The sequence below is a fragment of the Monomorium pharaonis genome, chromosome 8 (genome assembly GCF_013373865.1).
Source record: "Monomorium pharaonis isolate MP-MQ-018 chromosome 8, ASM1337386v2, whole genome shotgun sequence".
Lineage (NCBI taxonomy): Eukaryota > Metazoa > Arthropoda > Insecta > Hymenoptera > Formicidae > Monomorium > Monomorium pharaonis.
Window position 1 is genome coordinate 146,947 of NC_050474.1, and position 18,054 is coordinate 165,000.

The 18,054-nt window shown below is 30.7% G+C and overlaps 1 protein-coding gene across 32 annotated transcripts in view; it reads left to right on the forward strand.

The window, feature by feature from the left end:
• Positions 1-18,054, forward strand: part of LOC105833893 (calcium/calmodulin-dependent protein kinase type II alpha chain) — a 121,245-nt gene that overhangs the window by 42,787 nt on the left and 60,404 nt on the right. For 24 of the 32 annotated variants that reach the window (XR_004964477.1, XR_004964480.1, XR_004964481.1 and 21 more), the window contains exons 4-10: positions 62-116; positions 1,477-1,615; positions 2,378-2,480; positions 3,596-3,774; positions 4,017-4,139; positions 4,664-4,747; positions 11,203-11,263. Coding sequence is in view for 26 of the 32 variants with exons in the window: in XM_036291494.1 (XP_036147387.1) it covers positions 62-116; positions 1,477-1,615; positions 2,378-2,480; positions 3,596-3,774; positions 4,017-4,139; positions 4,664-4,747; positions 11,203-11,263 (744 nt within the window). In the remaining 6 variants the exon portion in view is untranslated. The remainder of the gene's footprint in view (positions 1-61; positions 117-1,476; positions 1,616-2,377; positions 2,481-3,595; positions 3,775-4,016; positions 4,140-4,663; positions 4,748-11,202; positions 11,264-18,054) is intronic. The other 8 variants (XM_036291497.1, XM_036291504.1, XM_036291505.1 and 5 more) reach the window with 1 other exon arrangement.

The window sequence follows — 18,054 nt, forward strand, 5'->3', positions numbered from 1 at the left end:
CAAAATTTTTGTAACAAAGTAATGTTATAAATTTAATGTATTTTTATCTTTTCTGTTACAGTAAGATTACATGACAGTATACAAGAAGAGAATTTCCATTATCTTGTCTTTGATCTGTAAGTATCATTATTTCTTATTGCTAAATCTAATTTAATCTTTTTATATTTATTATATAATATTTAATCTTTTTTTTCAGTGAGATTAAATTAGTTTTATTTTGTAGATCTTGAACGATAGTAATCGAAATCTTAAGTAATTGTAATTCATAATTCATAACGATGCATAATTTATTTGTGAATATGATTTATCTGATGACATTTTTAATTGTTGTTTAATATTTTCAATTATATTGAATCAATTACACACAGGTATGCCTACTATTATGATATGCAACGAGAAGAAAATATTGCAATTGGCGTTTACTCGTGACAAATTACAGCTGTTATTTTATTTATGGAAGTGTGAAAAGTCGTTATTTTTAAGTTGAGTAATTTCAAAGTGTATGGTTTTTTTACAATTCTAAGAATAATATTATTAGCATTTTCTATCTATTAGTATTTTTAATTGCAGTGGGTTGAATCAATCTGAGATAAAGATATAAGCATGTGACGTCGATTAATGAATAACGCAGAGTAGAATATGTAACGTTATTAATTGACCTTAGATTAATCGTTTAACCGATTGCAAAAGAAAAACACTACATATCTATCTTTTTATTTAAAAAATTTATTGATTCTTGATCCGTACAATCGTATTGTTTTAATCATATTGAGAGTACTCAATACGATCGAGCTGACAATAGACGCGATTTTCGAGTCATCGTGTTCGTCTACTAGTCTCAACTTCATTAGTTGGCTCCCAGCGGCGAACAACAATGAGGCAATTCGTGAACTCTAATCGCATTTCTTGCAAACAGATACCGATCTGGGGTTTTTTAATGTTGTCAGCAATCTACGCACGGGACAAGAAAGAATCGCGCTTAATTTAATTTTCGTGTGAGAATACGCATCCGTTTCGCTATATTTATATTCATAACGTTAATTTGTCGCATATTACAAATATCTTACTTCTCTTTCTTGCTACATATTAATGATATGATCTTGCTAATTTTCTACGTCATTAATTAATTTACTAGTTACGAGGGATTTAATTTTATCCGTTGTTTTTGTTCAACTTTTTTATTAACATAGCACGACACATTTTTGGTTTTGTATAGTTACAATAGTGTTTAAGCAGTTAGTTTCTTTTAATCTTGTGTAATACACAGCAGTTTTTCTGCCGTATTTTAATTTTTACAAGCTCGAATACAAGCGGTATATATTGTGAGAACACATCTATGTTAAAAATTTACGAAGGTTTACGCTACTTTTCTTTCCGAAATTAAACGTTTCGCTACTTGGCGAGATATTGTTTTATTTCGCGATCTCTCGACGCGACGCGTTCGCGAAATGGAATTGAAACGTAAAACGCTTACAGAGTCACCGGCGGAGAACTGTTCGAGGACATCGTCGCCCGGGAATTCTACAGCGAGGCGGACGCCTCGCACTGTATTCAACAAATTCTGGAAAGCGTTCACCACTGCCATCATAACGGAGTTGTGCACCGGGATTTGAAAGTATGTAGAGGAAAAAGGAGACAAATTTGTCGAGCGTGTTGCGCGTTTGTAGGGTCGATGCGCGACGTTGAAATAAAGCAAACGCTCGCGCGGTCTATCCTTCTACAATCCACTCTCGTCTCTTCTATGGCATGTCCCGGAAAATCTAGACAATGATGATAGAAGACAGGATTTTTTATTGTGTTCTCAATCGAAGCTTAAAATTCACCGACTTTTCTTTTCGATCTTTAGAATTTATTACTCCGTAATTCAGAGTCGCATTTTCTACTAAAATTCTGACTACTTTATATGTATATATGTACAATACGCGCGCGCGCGTGTGTGTGTACACTGAAAAAAAAGTTTGGTTGTTATAACAAAATACCAGTACTCGTAGCAAATGAGTTACTGATATAGGACAGCAAATGACTCTGTTGTGGGAACAAATAATTTGTTACGTTTGATTTGCTGTTGTAGCTATTGAACTCTAAGTGAACAAATGTGATTTTTATCTCAGACAATATGTTTCTTAAAATAACAAATGATGAGAAATGATTTGCAATGGTATAACTGTTCCATTTTGTTCACAAAAGCAATCTTTGCTTTTGTTTTGGCAACTAAAAACTGTTTTTCAGTGTAATGTTGCGATCTATTTTAATTTCGATGTCATATAAAACTTGAATTTCACTCGTGCTTAATTTTAATTAAAATTTTGATTAAAGAAGATTAAAGAAGAATGATGTTGATGCAATGTCGACGGATCTGTGTCATTTTCTGTTGCAGCCTGAAAATTTACTCCTCGCGAGTAAGGCGAAAGGAGCGGCTGTGAAATTAGCAGATTTTGGTTTGGCGATCGAAGTGCAGGGTGAAGCGCAAGCATGGTATGGTAAGTTGGCTCCAATTTTTCTGGTAAATTAATCCGCTGAAATTTGAATTTTGCGTCGCATCGATTTACTATCGTATCGACAACAACCAAGTTGACTGAATATGATTCGAACAATACTTGCGATTGGATTTTTGTGAGGAGAGAAGGGCGGGACGTGTGTTGTTTCGTTTGATTTGACTTTTATTTGATAACACGAATTGTGTGATAACACGTTTTCTTTCTCGCGATCGAAGGAGGATTATTATAAATTGTTCTCTGCGAATAATTAATTATATGTATAAATTTGAAAAAGACTGATAGCGTTATCTTTATAGCGTTATATATAATATATATGCAGTTGAAAATGAAAAGGAAAAAATGATAAAGATGATAGCAAGTAATATAATAATAATGTCTCGGAGGGTGGTCCTCAAACAAGATCCCACCTCTGGCACTCAGACCGGGCCCATTGTGTCTCCCCGTTTATTAGCTTTCCTTAGAGGGGCCCCGCGATATCAACTAAAGACTACAGTTTTATCTTTAAAACACATGTTGGAGAGCTTTAGTATTTTATTTTCTTTGTTTTAAAATCTGCCTGTTCTTATGAATTATTACGATTGTTGCTCGCATCATCTGCGATGCGAGCTGTGAACTTCGATCTTCCCATCTACTTTGTATCCTGTCCGTTTGATTTACGTTTATTCTGCACTTTGATGTCTATACGAGTAGGCATATTTGCATGTTAGCCAGTCGACTACTCTTTTTGTTCTCCTTTATGCAAAAATACATGTGGGGAAACTTTTCCGATAACACGGTGAACTCTTCCGGACATGCAGACAGTTTCATAAAAAAAAACCCTGCTTATACGCGCGATTTTAAATTCTTCATTGATTTAATATTATATAAATATATATATTGAATTTTTCCAATAAAAATTTGTTAATAAATCAAGAATCGAGAACGCGGAAGTTTGTGGGCGGTTATGTTTGTCTTTCGAATAAAGAGAATTAATTAAAGCGACGAATAATAATACTCGGAACGTGATTTTGCGCACGTAACGTCCTGATCCCTTCAATCCTCCGTACGGCGTGGTCGTGTCTTTTGCAAGAGAATAAATCCAAGTGATTGATAAAAAGGTTTTGCTGGAACGCCCGGCTACCTCAGTCCGGAGGTGCTGAAGAAGGAGCCATACGGGAAACCAGTCGACATATGGGCGTGCGGTGTCATATTGTACATCCTTCTGGTCGGTTACCCACCTTTTTGGGACGAGGATCAACATCGGCTCTACGGGCAGATCAAGGCCGGATCGTACGATGTACGTATCATATGATTTATTTAAATTCTGTTTAAATTTATTATGTATACCATTGCACTTGCAAACTCGAAGAAAAGCAATATACTTGAAAAAAGAATTTGTTAAAAAAGAAAATTCTCTATAGTCAAATTTATTGCTAAAGCAACACTTTCTGTCGTTTTTATATTTACTTGAATAATTACTTTATTATTGTTATGAAGAAGAATTATGATTAATCTTATTTTTACACTCATTTCGTACAGTATCCGAGTCCAGAATGGGACACTGTCACGCCGGAAGCCAAGAATCTTATCAATCAAATGTTGACGGTGAATCCAGGAAAGAGAATCACTGCCCTCGAGGCACTGAAGCATCCATGGATTTGCGTAAGTTTATCTTATTATGCAGCAAACAATTTCATTCAAATTTATATACATTATATGTTTATAAAATTTTTCAAAGTAATTTAATATATCGTATTATATTAAATAGATTACACAGTGATGTTATTGCTCGGGAATATTGCTTATTTCTATATCTATGTATTACATATATTATATTTGCAATTTAATACATTAAAATGTAATAATTACTTAAATTGGACTAGAGAGATTAGTAAAAACAGATAAATTAATAAAATAACGAATTGTTGTCATATATATAATACTTGTATAAATAATAATACTACGCTAAACGGCAGTAACTTTTTTTAAAAATTATTTTTTTGTATTTTCTCAATTACTATATTGAACACATTTGAACACGTCTTTTCTTGTAGTCTTTTTTTTGTCGTATAAGTAGAATTTTATTTTTAGCGAAACCGTTCAAGGCTTAGATTTAACCTCGGGCAACTTGAATCGTTCTCTCGGGACGATACCTGATATCGTTTTCTGTTTACTTTGTGTTTCAGCAACGTGAGCGTGTTGCATCTGTAGTGCACAGACAAGAGACCGTGGATTGTTTGAAGAAATTCAATGCAAGGCGTAAGTTAAAGGTGAGTTTCACTCAAAAGTTTTACCCCATGTTTATTCAATGCGTATCTCTGCTTTATATTTTACTATTTCTGCCTGACTTGTGATTTTCCATCATGAGAATAAACCGTGACTTACCGTTTTATTACTTAAATGATTTGATTATTTTGAATAACTAGTTACATTATTGTTACGGTAAATAAAAAACATGTTCTTCAATTTCCAATTCTTTAATTTACATTCCAAAGAATTTAAAATTTAAAATAAAAATTAAGACATCGTGAATATTATGTAAATTTTAACGTTTAAGGAAGTTTCTCTGCTCAAGCCCAGCACAACAAGTGGCACAGGGGTTCAAGTAAAAAAAAATATTCAAATGAAATTTTGTTGCCTTCTTTTTTTTGCTGTATATATTCTAAAGTTAATAATGGTGAATGTAAGAAAAAATTCGGTTATAAAGTACTACTTTCATTACTAAAATAATTTTTTTTTAAATTGAGAATAAACATTCTTCACTATTATATCACCCTTAGATTAACTAAATACAATTTGAAATTCATGTTATATCACTAGCACATATTTACCACACCTACGTGCTGTATTACTTCGATTATTGTAATCTTTTTTTATCTTATCAATTATTTCACTCAAACGAGCAAGTGCATCGTTTCAAAAATTTAACAGTATTTTTCTAGACAGCTAAGATTGTTGTATAATTTCACTAACATCTGTTCATTACTTCTACGTTTAATACGACAATAAAAACTGAAAAATCCTGAAAATTCATCGATTCCCATAAGAGCCCGTGTTAATAAAATATTTAATATCTAAATAACTAGCTAGTTCAATTTTCTGAAATTTTGGCAATCAATTTATATCACTAATTTGAACTTCTTTACAAAGTTTCATGAAATTCAGTTCATGTTGATTTAGCAGCGAAACTCCCTTTAAAGAATAAAACATTTATTTGGATAAATAGTTTTTTTATTATTTTAAAATTTTACCATTTCAAATATTGCATTTTATCTTTATTAGTATCGGAAAAGATTGTCTTTGATTCCAACATTTCAGATAATCGTTAAATTACAAGATTAATGGAAATTAAAATTTACAAGAGATTTTATTTCAGAAAATGTTATACATATGTGATTGGTATATGAAACGTATATAGCTTTTATAAGTGTTATCGAGAGATTAGTCGAAATTTGTTTGATTCGCGATTATCAACTGCTAATTTTACAGCGGGCATGAGGGTTGCAAATTGCGCGAATTCTCATTCTCGCTGACCGCAAACTTTCATATATTAGCTCTGGCCGTTTACAAATTCCATTATAGCCGCTTATCACATTGCGGCTATGCGGAAGTGTGATTTAATTTTATAGATGTTAGTAACATCTATAAAATTAAAACTCTAATATGCATTGTAAAGGTCGAAAATATTGTAAATTCGATTTAGATTTTTATACTTGCTTGGGAGGTTTTACTAATGAGAAATTAATTGCGTCAAATACATACATAATACGAAATATATATATATATATATATATATATATATATATATATATATATGGTAATGTTTTTAGAAGAAATTTATCAAGTTAGTTAAAACATTTTTATTAGTTATTTTAGTGGGAATTGTCTTGAATAGAAAAAAAGTCGATTTAAATTTTATTTTTTATGATATATTTTATGCGCTTATTTTTTTTTATTGATAAATAATTAATAAAAGTTGTATATTTTTAATCTTTTGCTTATGACTTAAAGATTCTACTAACTCCAACATTGAAATTCTACTGATACTTTTTTATATGCTTAAAAAAAATTAGTAAAGAATGTAGTAAAAATTTTTCAAAACAATTTTTTAAAGAAATTAGATTCATAGGTCTCGTTACCAACTACAACGCATTCGATCGAGACTCGATGATGTCTCCGTACCTGTAAGAATCGTTTCTACGGCACTGTTGTTCGACGAGTTACCTACGATTAAACGATGGCATGCATTGAGCAGTACGACTCCACTCGTCGTACTCTCGATGCGAAGAGTACGAAAGCGGAGAGTGCCGCTTTTTATCAGAGCTACGTGTGTGATAACGCTTGTTCCCCAGAATGCGTCAAAAGCTCGAGTCACGTGCGAGGACAACGCGTATCCCTATCAAAGGCTTTCGATTTAATTGAACTGAGAATCCACGCAATCGAACGTATGTAAAGAAGCCTGGAAAGAGCATAAAAATTCACTTATCTCTTCAATTTCCTTTAAATCTTTATCTTTTCAATTTCCTTTTTGTTGATTTTAGCGAGGATTAGCCTATAAGTTAATAGTGCAATTTTTATGTTTTTAAATATTATATTAGTTGTAATTTTACGATAATATTCAGATTTATATAAATATTCACAAATTGCTTTTTTTAGACAAAGAATTTCGTAATTGATTTGTAAACGTTGAATTTCAATAATTTTTTGTAATATTTATTTCAATCATCAATGTAATTTTATACTTTAAATTCTTATTATATTTTCTTGATTTCTGCGGTAAAGTATTTGTCATTTGATTTTTCTTATATTCTTACGTTGAGTACTATAAGCTATAAGAAAAAAGATATTATATATTGAATTTTTTAATACACATAAAAATATTTCATATTAATCCAATTATCTTTATCTTTATTAAACAAATCATGAAGATTTTTATATTATTTACTTTATGTACTACACAGTTAAAAAACTACAGCAACGTTTATTTAATTGAAATGATGGTCTGTAAGGATTACGTCCTTGTAAGTTATGAGCACGATTGGATACGTAATTTCGACCTATTTCTTCATTCTCAATTGGACAACGTAATCACGACGACACTCTATAGTCGTTCGATGCTCTAACAAAGCGCAAAGAAACATTTCATTATTTGATTACGAGTGGCGATACATGAACAGCTATTAAAATACCCAGCGAGAAACAATAATGAATTCAACATCAATTCGACGTCGAATCGACATCGAAGTGATGATTTCGATGTCGAATCAATGTCGATTCGATGTACTATTTCTCACTGGGTAGTCTAACATCGGCTCGCAATTGCGATTAAATAACTCGTGCGCAAGTCTTATTGATCATATAATATTTGATTCGTACAAGTACGGTTCGTACAATCTGCAGTTAATACAGATACATTTTAAGAACATTTTAATATCAGGAATAAAGTAGCTTTTCCTGCAAACGAAAGAGGAGAAAGTATTGATTTTTACACAAAGATATTGATGTATTAATATTAAAATATCCCACATTACGATTTATGTATATTAAAAATTTGGTAAAAATTGTGATTGAACAAAGTTTTTAATGTAAATTGTGAATTATTTTCAATATACATTATTTTAACGTAAGATAAAAAAATATGAAACAACAATTTGCACAGAACTAAGCTTTAAACTTTGTAACCACGTAAACTTTTTTAAAAGTCGACATTAACTAGATTTTACGTTTTAAAAACAACATACCATAACATATGGCATCGTTATAATAATGCTTAAGTGGATATGTTTTAAGTAAAATTTTCGCGTGTTGAAATGAACAAAGCATTTTGAAATCGGCGCGAATGATTGACATTAACATTTATTATTTCTCTCGCGATAGTCTTATCTAAATTAATAATAGTCGACGATAGCAAGCGCACAAAATCGATCAAACTCAGAATCGCATGACGTAATTATAATTGGATACCTAGGTTAATTAACATTTATTCGATGGCCAGGATTATATTTTTTGCGCGAGATAGCCTCTGTGAGAATCAAATGTCATAGCAAGCCAGTTCAAGCCCTTCCATAATTAAATGAGCAATAAACGACTACAATTTTAGTAATATTTTTATTTTTAAAATTTTTATTTATAATACAAATTGTTTATTTATATTCCATTGAATGATGAGAAAAAAATATAATTTTGAAAATAAAATACGTTTGTTTTTTGTATCAAAAATTAGAAAAACTGTTTTAGTAATAATTTTTTGGTGTTTTGGTTTAAAATCGACTTTACAATTGTGCGACAATAAATAGCATGGAACTTTTTTTCTTTTAACGTGGCGTAAAATAAAAATATCACCTTGTTTTAAATTTTATTGACAATAATGACTTAATTGTATCAATGTTATGGAATATCAATAAATGTGCGGAAAATTCGTATTTATATACTTATAATATCAGTATAACAAACATATTTGGTAATTTATATCATAACTTACATTGTTTAAGTTGGAAAAATTAATAGTGGGGTTTTTGTTTTGTCATAAAAGATAAATTTAATAATTATCAATTTGTTTTATTAATACACACAGAAAAAAAACAAGTGTCAAATTAACTCTAATAGTACTTATATAAACGCGTTTATTGTTTCATATATACGCAACAATATATAATCTTCTTAGAAGAATTTGAAAATCTTGAGTTTCAACAATATTATAATCTTATTTTAATACTATAATTCTCATTTTAAAAATATAATTATTTATTTTGATAATTTTATTCTAAGGAAATTATAATTTTCGATTTGAACATACAGTATTTTCTATCCAACATTTTTTTTCTTTTTATTCAAGAAAATTATTCTTAAATAACAAGAATATTTTCTTAATTAAACTATATAAAATCTTAAAATAAATCTTCATTGAAATAAATTTTTCTCTTTTTACGTAATATAATCTTATTTCAAGATTTTCATTTTGGAACTAAAGATATTGTCAAAATAATAATTATTTTTTCTGTGTAGGGAAATAAATTTTGAGACACTTATGAAGGCTTTGCTTTCCTATCGTGTTTCATCGTTTCTTGTTGTATCGAAATTGTCGTAGTAGCGAATGCGCGTTAGAGATAGGCAATCGGTCAAGCACGTAGAAATGACAGCGACAGCAAAGCAACCAGTCGGTCGAACGTTGATTAAATCCCGACTCATAAAAGTGCAAATGCCGACTGAGAAAGTTTAATGACGCCCTCCGCTTGTTCGTTTGTTTGCTCCCACACAGATTGAGACATGCGGGCATTGAAGAATAAATTCATGTTGTGCAGACAACAGGAGACGACTGTGCCCTAGGTAATAAAATTTTAATCACCCTTAGATTATGTATGTATGACATCTAATATAACAATACTGTGTCGCAGTATCGCGACGTCGCGGCATCGTGTTCGCCTTAGCATATTAGATAAGGTGAAGGTACAACAAATATCGATAACATACAACGATATTTATATATTGTTTTATAATGATTGCTATACATACACAGAACATATAACTATGAAACATTACGTATTGGTTGTGACCTGCAACAGCTCTCGATTTGTACAACTCCAATGATTCTTAATTACCTTAATTCTTTGTTACTCTGTACAAAGAATATACAATATATTCTCAAAACTACCAATACAACTGCAGCGGCAGATTGTTAGATCAAGCAATCGAAAAGAGAGAGGTGTTAAAAATATTATACTATTGGTAATTCTCGTTAGATTTCAGTTAATAATATAAAATAAAATTTAATAAAAATTAACGTATTTTGACATTATTTATTTTAAAATTTAGCAATATTCTGCTTGTAAAAAATATCGTTAAATCAATGTTTTATTATTTAACTTAAGCTAATCGCGTAATTTAACGTGTCGTAAAGCGGAAATGAGCAATGATTATTAATCATTTGTGACTTGAGGCAAGCAGACGAGACGAGATATCATTTTGCTTTAGACGTGAAATATCCATTCGGGCACGTTTGCGAATCTCGTCTGACGAACGGTCTTATTACGTAAAGTTCAGCGACGTATCTCGAACTGTTTGCTATGGAACATAATGAAATGTTGTCACTCTGTACGACAATGTTCCCAACTTGCCGGTTACCACGAATGTCACCGAGCTTGATGAAAGACGAGAGTTTACGAGTAAACTTCAACCCGAAACTCCATATAATCATCCGATCTCACTCTTAAGGTCACTTGTCAGTCGCGTATTCGTTTGTCTGGGAATTATTTCCGTAATAATTGAAGGCTGTTGTATCATGATACGGTAGTTTAGATTTTTCCTGAACGAGGGTTCTATCATAATTGTGCATACATGATTGGCTATTTTTATTCCGAGTTATGTGGTAGCACTGATTTAAAAAGCATTAATTTATTGTGTGTGTGTGTGTGTGTGTGTGTGTGTGTGTGTGTGCGTGCGTGCGTATGTGTGTGTGTGTGTGAATTAGTTCCAATGTTACGATTCTAAACATTTTATCCTGATAAAAATAGAGAAACTGAATTATATATTATCTTTATATTGAGTTTCTAAACGATTGAACAAATATTAACTGTTTTAAAACATTTAGTGTTCTAAGAATGAAAGAAAACGATTTTGTGCCTTTGTCAAAAATGATCGCTAACACCTTTATGTCATACATGTTCTTTTACATTGGTATTATTTTCATTGCGAAAACTTATTGTATTATTTATTTTTTTGCTTGCAGGGCGCTATATTGACGACCATGCTGGCGACGCGAAACTTTTCCAGTAAGTATGATACACAGGGTAAGTACCTCCGGCCCTCTTCAGCGCTTTACACGGACCATGACAGACAGTACTTTCATATTTTCCGTTAAATATTATGTCTCCGTGTTTATACAAATACGATCCCTTCAATAATCTACCTTATCAAAAATATATATCTTCCTCTTCCTTCTGTCGTTTATTCGTCTTGCACTCTTGCCACATAGAGGATCTATTCATCTGCCTTTTCGCTCTTTTCGAGGTGCTTTATAATGCGGTTGTGCAGTATCATCATACCATTACCGAATATACTGTTTTATTGCATTATTTCTACTATAATACAATGCCAAACTGTCAGGTTTAGCAATTAGGTTTGGCAATTTTTACAAGAATTAATACTAAATCTTTTTGCATTCTATTTTGTGACTATTTTCTCTTTCGCGTAGAAACGACTGCAAAATGAAGCACCTGTGCATATTTGCTCGTGCACAGAGATAAATTAGAATACTTTCTTTTATAACCCCTTGCATTAGATGATCGAAGGAGCGAGGTTGAACCATAAATTATAAAATTATATTAATGGCACGATGGATAATCGGCTGTATTGATTATCTGAAAATCATTATTTGTCCGGCTTTCGTGATTAATTAAGCGCTTATCAAATTAATAATTATATTTTCTTCTCGCTCATTCGGCATATTAGTTTACGATATGATATTCATCCCTACCTTTTTTGTAATTTTCATATAGTCGATGCACATAATTCGCACTTCATATCCTGCAAAGACCGTAGCACGTTACCCAGAACGCAAGAACTTACAATTAGTTCTTTACATTGGATGTATAACACATGATTTTCTATGTCGCGTAATATGACTTGCGTCATACGTGTAACTTCTTTTTATTGAGTTTAATAATTATCTAAATTTTAATTCTTTCATATTGCGGTATTATTGTATCATTTTATTATAGTTATTAATAGTTAAAACAAAAATACTTATATATTGATTTTTATTAGTATCTTCATAACATAAAATAAAATAACGATATTGCAAATTCATACTGATATAAGAAGATATTATATTTACACACACACACACACACATCATTATTCTAAACACACACACACACACACACACACACACACACACACACACACACACACACACACACACACACACACACATATATATATTTGTATATATATATATTTGGAATAATGAAATATTTTCAGAACAATGATTATGAAAATTCTAACGTAAATTGTCATCGCAGTGGACTCAAGCAGTTTTCTTTTTCATCAAATCGCCATCGTTATTATTCCATTGAGCCATAATTTGATATAATGTATTCAAATTAGTTAGTCGAGTCATGTTGTTTTTTTTATCGTTTTGATCGTTATCATATTTTATCGTTTTGTATATCACGAGTATCATTTATTATAAGAAGCAACACAACACCCGAGAATCTCTGAAAATTTAGTAAAACTCAGATTATTTAGATTCGTGTATCTATCTAATTATATTTGTTAACAAATTGTAACATATAAACAAAATTTATTAAAAATTTCTTATTTAAATTTTTTTTACGACAAATTTTTTGTCAAAATAAAAATAATATAACAAAATTAATTTAATACAAATTAAAATTAATAATTTTAATTGGCTGCATAATCTAAGTGCATATCTCTTTAGTAATAACAAATTTTATTTTACTTATTTATAAGTTTTATGATTTTACGTAAGAGATTTTAAATTTATCTATTCTTAATTTTACAAATGTAAAATATATCTGTGGAGATATATTTTACATATCTCAATATGTTTGCAATAGGTTTGTGTCGTCGATGAGATTGACAAAAAATGCAAACTCTACACATATTTTTTATATATTTGAATGAATAATAATGATAAAATTTTTATTTTTATGAAGCAGTATAATAGGTAAAAATTAGCAGATTATTACGAAGATAGTAAAATATTAAGAAATTGCAAGTGAAAACAAAACTCAGAGATAGAAAATATGGAGATTATAATATTCTCAGTTACAATTTACGCAACATTAGTTTTTCCATAAAAACGGAACGAAACTGTCATTTTGAGAGACGAATGCGAATATGGGTCATTATAGACATTGCATATATTTGCATATATATGCATATATATGCATATATATATATATATATATATATATATATATATATGTGTGTGTGTGTGTGTGTGTACACATTTCGCTGTTATTTGCTCGACTAGCGTAAATACACGTGGGTTTGTTCTATATCGATAACAGGTGTTCGACAGATAATATGTCACGTTATGTATGTATGGCATATCTATACGTACATACGTACATACGTACATACATACATACATACATACATACATACATACATACATACATACATACATACATACATACATACATACATACATACATACATACATACATACATACATACATACATACATACATACATACATACATACATACATACATACATACATACATACATACATACATACATACATACATACATACATACATACATACATACATACATACATACATACATACATACATACATACATACATACATACATATATACATATATAAACAACTGAAGAGCGTCTCTAAAGTATACCTCGATCTTTGCCCCTCGCTCCCCTTTTTAGATTAACAAATAGCTAAGCATCTTGCATTCGTAGCTCGATGATACACGTGTAACATATATTTGTATAACACATGTACGTTTTATCTCCTAATACAGTCGGTGTTAGAGTATGCATATATACGTGTGTGTATGTCTTTTTTTTAATATTTTTAATTATATTCAATGATATGTTCAGACACATTTATAAAGTTTTGAGTAGTTTGTATAGTTTTTTGCGAGTTACCTGATTGAATATATCAAATATTCTGTATAGAAAACTGAAGATTAAAAATTTCTGCTATATTTTTATGACAAAAAGATAAAATTTTTACTTCTTATGACAACACGTTCATTTTTATTAAGAAAATGCAAACATTATATGTTTGGTAACTATATACAAACATTTGGTACAAGACATTTCGGAACTTTTTTTCTACCTTGTTGCAACTGAAAATAAAGGCTGTGCAATTTGTATTGTGCAATATCATGATGATTGTGGATAAACATGAATTTTTTTACAAAATATCTCTGATGAATTTTTATATTTATTAGATCCAGTTATTTTTATACAATGCCATATATTTTGCAGTTCTAATAGACAATATTCGCAAATTTGTTTTTAATTTGATACGAGTTTCTCTCGTTTTTTTTTTATTTTTATTTTTATTATTTTACGTCACGCGCGTGCATGCGTGTGTGGTGAAGGAGAGGATAATATACGCAATGAAGATTCAACTAAACATCTTTATTGATTTTTCGAAATATCTTTGAAGTGTTATTTTTGTGTTTAAAGAATTTTGTTGTCACGTGGTTATTAGATTTTCAGATTGTAATGATTCTTATATTTTCTGTACTAAGTTTTATACACCGTGGTGCAAAATTGTTCTCGAGCAAAATAACACCGTTTTTATTTACATACGAACGACTGTTCCTTTTTACATACCCATCCTTGTTCTATATTCGGCGCGAGTCTTTGTTCAAGTGTTAAGAAACAATTAACTCTTTGTTTTCCCATATTTCGAGCTTTCTTCCTGTGCCTTTCTCCCTCTCTCTCTCTCTCTCTCTCTCTCTCTCTCTCTCTCTCTCTCTCCTCTCTCTCTCTCTCTCTCTCTCTCTCTCTCTCTCTCTCTCTCTCTCTCTCTCTCTCTCTCTCTCTCTCTCTCTCTCTCCTCTCTTTCTCTCTCTCTCTCTTTCATAAGAACCATTGCCAAAAGCTCTTTGTGTTTGTGACTTTAATTAAATTTATTTTATCGCCTTGAGTCGACTCTCCAACTCTAAGCTCTTCCAACTTTTCCGTGCTCTCTTCTCGGCACGCAACTTTATTTCTTACTTTGGATTTATTTTCTGCTTTTGGTAAAAGGAGGAAACTATTATTCTTGAGCTTCTGGTACATTATTATAATAAAAATCAACTTTAAGAGCTCCGCGACAAACTCTGAACGAAATACAGATTGAAAACATTGATGGTTTGTTTAACCGAACTGCTTTTCGCGCTGTATCTTGATCAAGACGACTCATAGTAGAAGAACCGAATCTCTTCGAAACTCTGCTTGAACGGTATTACATTTTATATTTTACACGCATTAATAAATTTCAATGGATTGATTTAAAAAGCTAACGTGAAAAATGGATTTGACTTTTGATTTTATTTCGGTATCCTAGAAACCAAATAAAAAATACAAGGTATCAATTATTATCGAGGATCGTAGATTTAAATTTTATTTAAATCTTATGGATGTGTGCTTGCGTTGTATGTGATCAAATAAAATAAATTTATGGAATTAGCATTCAACGTCTTTCTCAAAACCAATCAGGTTACACGAATCAGGTCCACACAATTCCCCACTTTCGTCAGTATAGCCTGCGATTTTTTAAAGTATTATTTTATGCTTTTAATCTCGTGATGAAGTTTATGTCGAAACAATAAAGTGAAAATCTGTATTAAATACAATCACGTTTTGATAAAATATTTATTTCTTAAGTTATTTATCAATTATCTCTATTATTTAGTTGATTTATTATTTATTACCGCAAAAAGTAACTCTTTTGACAAAATTGATTCGATAGCAAAATTAATATTTTAGAGAGAACAGAATAATATTGCATTATATTTAATGCAAACTAAAAATTAATTTGTTCTGAAATTATTTGAATGTAGCATACCAGATTATATCCGCAGAGTTTGTTATATTGAAACATGAAATCGTGATTACGTCAGATATCATGTTCTTACATCCGGATCCTTTAATATATAATTAATTCGATTAATTTCAACAATTTTCAGATAATTCGCGTTTCCTTTTTCTTTCAGTGAGCCAGTGATGGCATCGATGATAATTATGTATTGGAAATTACGGTATTTATATGTTTTTACAGAAATTTCCGCGCAGAGTTTCGAAATAAATAGTAATTTATGTTTTATATATACGGTAATTCACGATATATATATGGTAGATAGTGGGTCCTTCGTAAAGGTTCATCGATCGAGTGTCGAGAAATTCGCAGACTCATTCATTATTCTCCAATCGCATACTCACATATTCTAGACTCTCATTGCTCGTATTCTCTCAGCAACGGTTACATGTACATACGTTAATTTCTTTTTTCAAGACTTATTAAGAAGAAGATTATTATCTTGACGACAAAAAAATACAAATTTCATCATCGCGATACGGTATAAAATTTTATACTTTGTATATACATATATATGTAAAAGTATATACATATATATGTATATACTTTTGTAAAGACAATTGCTTTGCGAATCTTTTGTATTTATCGTTGTGATGTATGTACATATATTGGAGGTACATTGTGGCAATATCGCCCTTAGAATTTGATATCAAAACTCTAACATATTATATAATCCATATCGAAATTCTGATCTGACATTGTTTTCTATTAATTTGCGTGTATATATAAAATGTATTGCAACTAATATGCTACAATTGAGAAGATATTACTTGACAATCTTTTAACATATATTAACTAATGGAATTACAAATTTCACGCTAATTCAATTTATACATTATTTTTCGGAATTATGAAGCAAAAGTTCGAATCAAGAGTACGTCGAATTTCTCGCGGCTATGAATTTCGAGTGTCATGTAAGTTTATGTATTTCTAATCACAAGAATGTCTAGAACGGATGGCAAAATCGTGCGAATTACGTATGGTTTTATGAATCCTAACTGTATATAGGGTTTCGAGGGTTTTCAGAGAATTCATGAATCTATATGAATTCTCGAACTTAGGACTCTGCCTGTCTGCTAATACCCTTTCTTGAGAAAATGCGAGCAACTAGTATTGACGAATAAATCTCTCTTTCTTTCTCTCTCTCTCTCTCTCTCTCTCTCTCTCTCTCTCTCTCTCTCTCCCTTTTTATATATTGTTATCTACTTCTACTTTTATCTAGTATCACTGACTGATTTTTTTTTACTAAAGTAGACTGCATAGCGCGCGAAATGGGTCGGAGGTGCAAAATGGATGCGCTTTATTCTTGCGACGATTTTTTTCGGCGCTTCTACTCAATTCGATAATAGAATAGAACTCAAGTGATGAACGATACATCACGCACACACGAGTCCTTAGATATATACGAGACATTACACACGATACAATCGACGATATTAGATCGCGAGGGACAAACGATTTGTAAGAGCTTCCGGTTAAAATCACAAATTTTGCCACAGCAAAAAATAATATTTATAATCTATCTTAAAGGTTTATTTGGTTAATATATAAAAATAGAAAAAAATATCTCTTCTTTAGTATTCTCCTGAGATAAAATATCATATATATATATATATATATATATATATATGCTATATGTATATTTTTTAAACACATTACATATACACAATGTGTTAAAAAATATATTATTTATTTTGTAATAATATTTAATTTTTTAATTTAAAATACCGTGACAGAATTTCTTTTGTCTCATCATAGCGTACTGCAACAATCCAGTTACAAAGTGCGATTTAGTAATTAACGAGAATAATTCGCAATTAAACGTACGACACATTAAGTTAGTCGAATGTTTTGATAATTGATTATTGAGTGCAAGAATGAGGTCCTTCGTGCTAGAACCAGCACGTTAATCCGTCTTAAAATTGCTGGAACTCTATATACGAATCGTCGTCCCTCCTTTGGTATTTTAGCATGTTTTCGCTTTTCGATT